This window comes from Sceloporus undulatus, unplaced genomic scaffold, assembly GCF_019175285.1.
Source record: "Sceloporus undulatus isolate JIND9_A2432 ecotype Alabama unplaced genomic scaffold, SceUnd_v1.1 scaffold_14965, whole genome shotgun sequence".
Classification (NCBI taxonomy): Eukaryota; Metazoa; Chordata; class Lepidosauria; order Squamata; family Phrynosomatidae; genus Sceloporus; species Sceloporus undulatus.
Genome location: NW_024817882.1, coordinates 1 through 2,052, shown reverse-complemented (window position 1 = coordinate 2,052; position 2,052 = coordinate 1). Strand labels below are relative to the sequence as shown.

At 46.1% G+C, this 2,052-nt stretch overlaps 1 protein-coding gene across 1 annotated transcript; it reads right to left on the bottom strand.

Moving 5' to 3' along the window:
• Positions 1-10: 10 nt before the first annotated feature.
• Positions 11-1,684, bottom strand: LOC121918520 (tudor and KH domain-containing protein-like; the record flags this gene model as incomplete). Its single annotated transcript, XM_042444555.1, has 2 exons — positions 11-177; positions 1,384-1,684. Coding segments are annotated over 2 exons (468 nt in total), but the record flags the coding sequence as incomplete, so codon positions are not given.
• Between the last annotated feature and the right edge of the window lie 368 nt (positions 1,685-2,052).

The window sequence follows — 2,052 nt, the reverse complement described above, 5'->3', positions numbered from 1 at the left end:
GGTGACTCACTGGGCAGCCGCCACTTTCGTAGTACTGAGTCATTTCGTAGGTCAGCTTGTCCAGCTGGAGGGCACGCGAGCCGATGATCTGGATCCAGAAGTGGTTGGGGTTCTCGGCAGCCGAGATGTAAACCTCCAAGTACTCATTCGCATGGAAGCTGAAATCAGGGCTGGGGACTGAAGACACAAGTGGACAGATCAAAGCAGTGACATATGCCAACAGTGAGCATTAAAATGACAGCTACTGGTCCTCATGGTTACAGAAGACACAGTATGGCAAGAGTGTGTACAGAGAAAAAAATAGATAGGGTATTATGTGTGTACAGTCCAGCTTGGTGCAGGAGTTTAATTGTTGAACTCATCTGCAGAAACTCACCTTAAGCAAGTCAAACCCTCTCAGCCTCAGAGAAGGCCGTGGCAAGCCTTCTCAGAGTAAGTGTTGAGACTCTAAACTTTAGAGTCACTACACTATGTGTAGTGGAGGCATATAGTGAATTGTGTTGCCCTTATGGCTAAACTGTGTGCTGAGCACTAAGGTCAACGTAACTCAGCATTTTCAGGCTTGTCAAATTGCCTCCAGCTGTTACAGCGTGTCTGATGAAGCTCCCTGCCACAAGAAGCAATGAAAGCTGTATTACTCAGAAGTCTTTTTAAATGACTTAGACACAAGGAAAAGGAAGTCAAACAAACATGGCCTAGAACCACCAAAGTAGGACCCATATGTTCAAAGGCAGTCTATTTACGACATTTCTTTATTGCCTCTCGACACACTAGGAAGATGACACTTCACAAGTAAAAGCATTACTGAGACCCAGTCCTGGGATAAGAGCGGGATACAAATAAATATTTTTCTTATTATTATATTAAAGATATTAAATAGGTAACTAAAACTCAATTAAAATACCCGAGGTTTTCCTTTAAGAACAGGTGGAAATGGTTAAACATTAAAAGAAAAAACAAACTCTAACAACAGCTTTAAGAAGAGCCTGAGCTAATTTTAAGATCCAAAGGCCAACCAAAATAGCACAGCCTTCAGTGCCAGCCAGAAATGCAAATGGGAGCCTAACTGGTCTAAGAAGGGTCTTCCACAGTTGGGGCTCAGCTACAGAGAAGGCCCTGTCACAGGCTTTATGTGGACTCATAAGACCACCTTTGTTGATAACCTTTGATTTTGGGCACACTCAAACGAGAGGAAGTGATCTCTCAGATACCCTGCCTGCAAGATGGTTATAGCTTTATAGGCCAACGTCAGCATCCAGAGTTGGGCTTGGAAGCAAACAGGAAGCCAGTGCAGTTCTTGTAAGACCAGTGTTATGTAGTTTCAAAACTTCTATGGTCTAACTCTGAATAGACTGCTGGGTAGTATTGTCTCCTTCTGCTTACCCTCAAATGCAGAGCCTGGACAAGAGGTGGACGACAGAGGCTCTTCAGGGGATCCGTCTTCATTCCTCAGCTCCTGGGCTTCATCCAGGGGAGACTCGGGGATTGCTTCTCCAGCCCCTTCCAAAGGCTGTGGGTTTGGCAGCTGGAGCTCTCTCTCTTGGCGAGGCAACTCATCTTGCTCCTTGGCAACATCCTCCTGCCTCTTGCCCAGAGCCTGCTTGTGTACCGACCGTGATGACACCGACTGATACAGCTTCCTGCGAAAAGCGTCATCCTCGGAAAGCTTCTCCATGATCAGGCACTGTGGGATGGGAAGATGAAGGCTTCATGATGGAATAGACTTGGAGAAGTGACTGGTTTGGATGACCACTCCAAGAACCCCTAGCCAAAAAAAAATCCCCAATAGCAGAACAGGACTGGGGAGCCTTCAGCTTTTCAGATGTTTTGGACTCAACTCCCACAATCCTTTTAACACTTGCTGTGCCATCTAAAGGTGTTGCCCAACACACCTGAAAAGCCAAAGTTTCCCTGGCTTCAGGTGACCATAACCGGCACCTTGAACTGGGCTGGGAAATGAACAGAAAGCCAATACAGTTGTTTCAGCAGGGAAGTTGCCATAGTTTTTCCCCTGCCATCTCATGCCATCCAATGTCACCAGCAATTGAAATA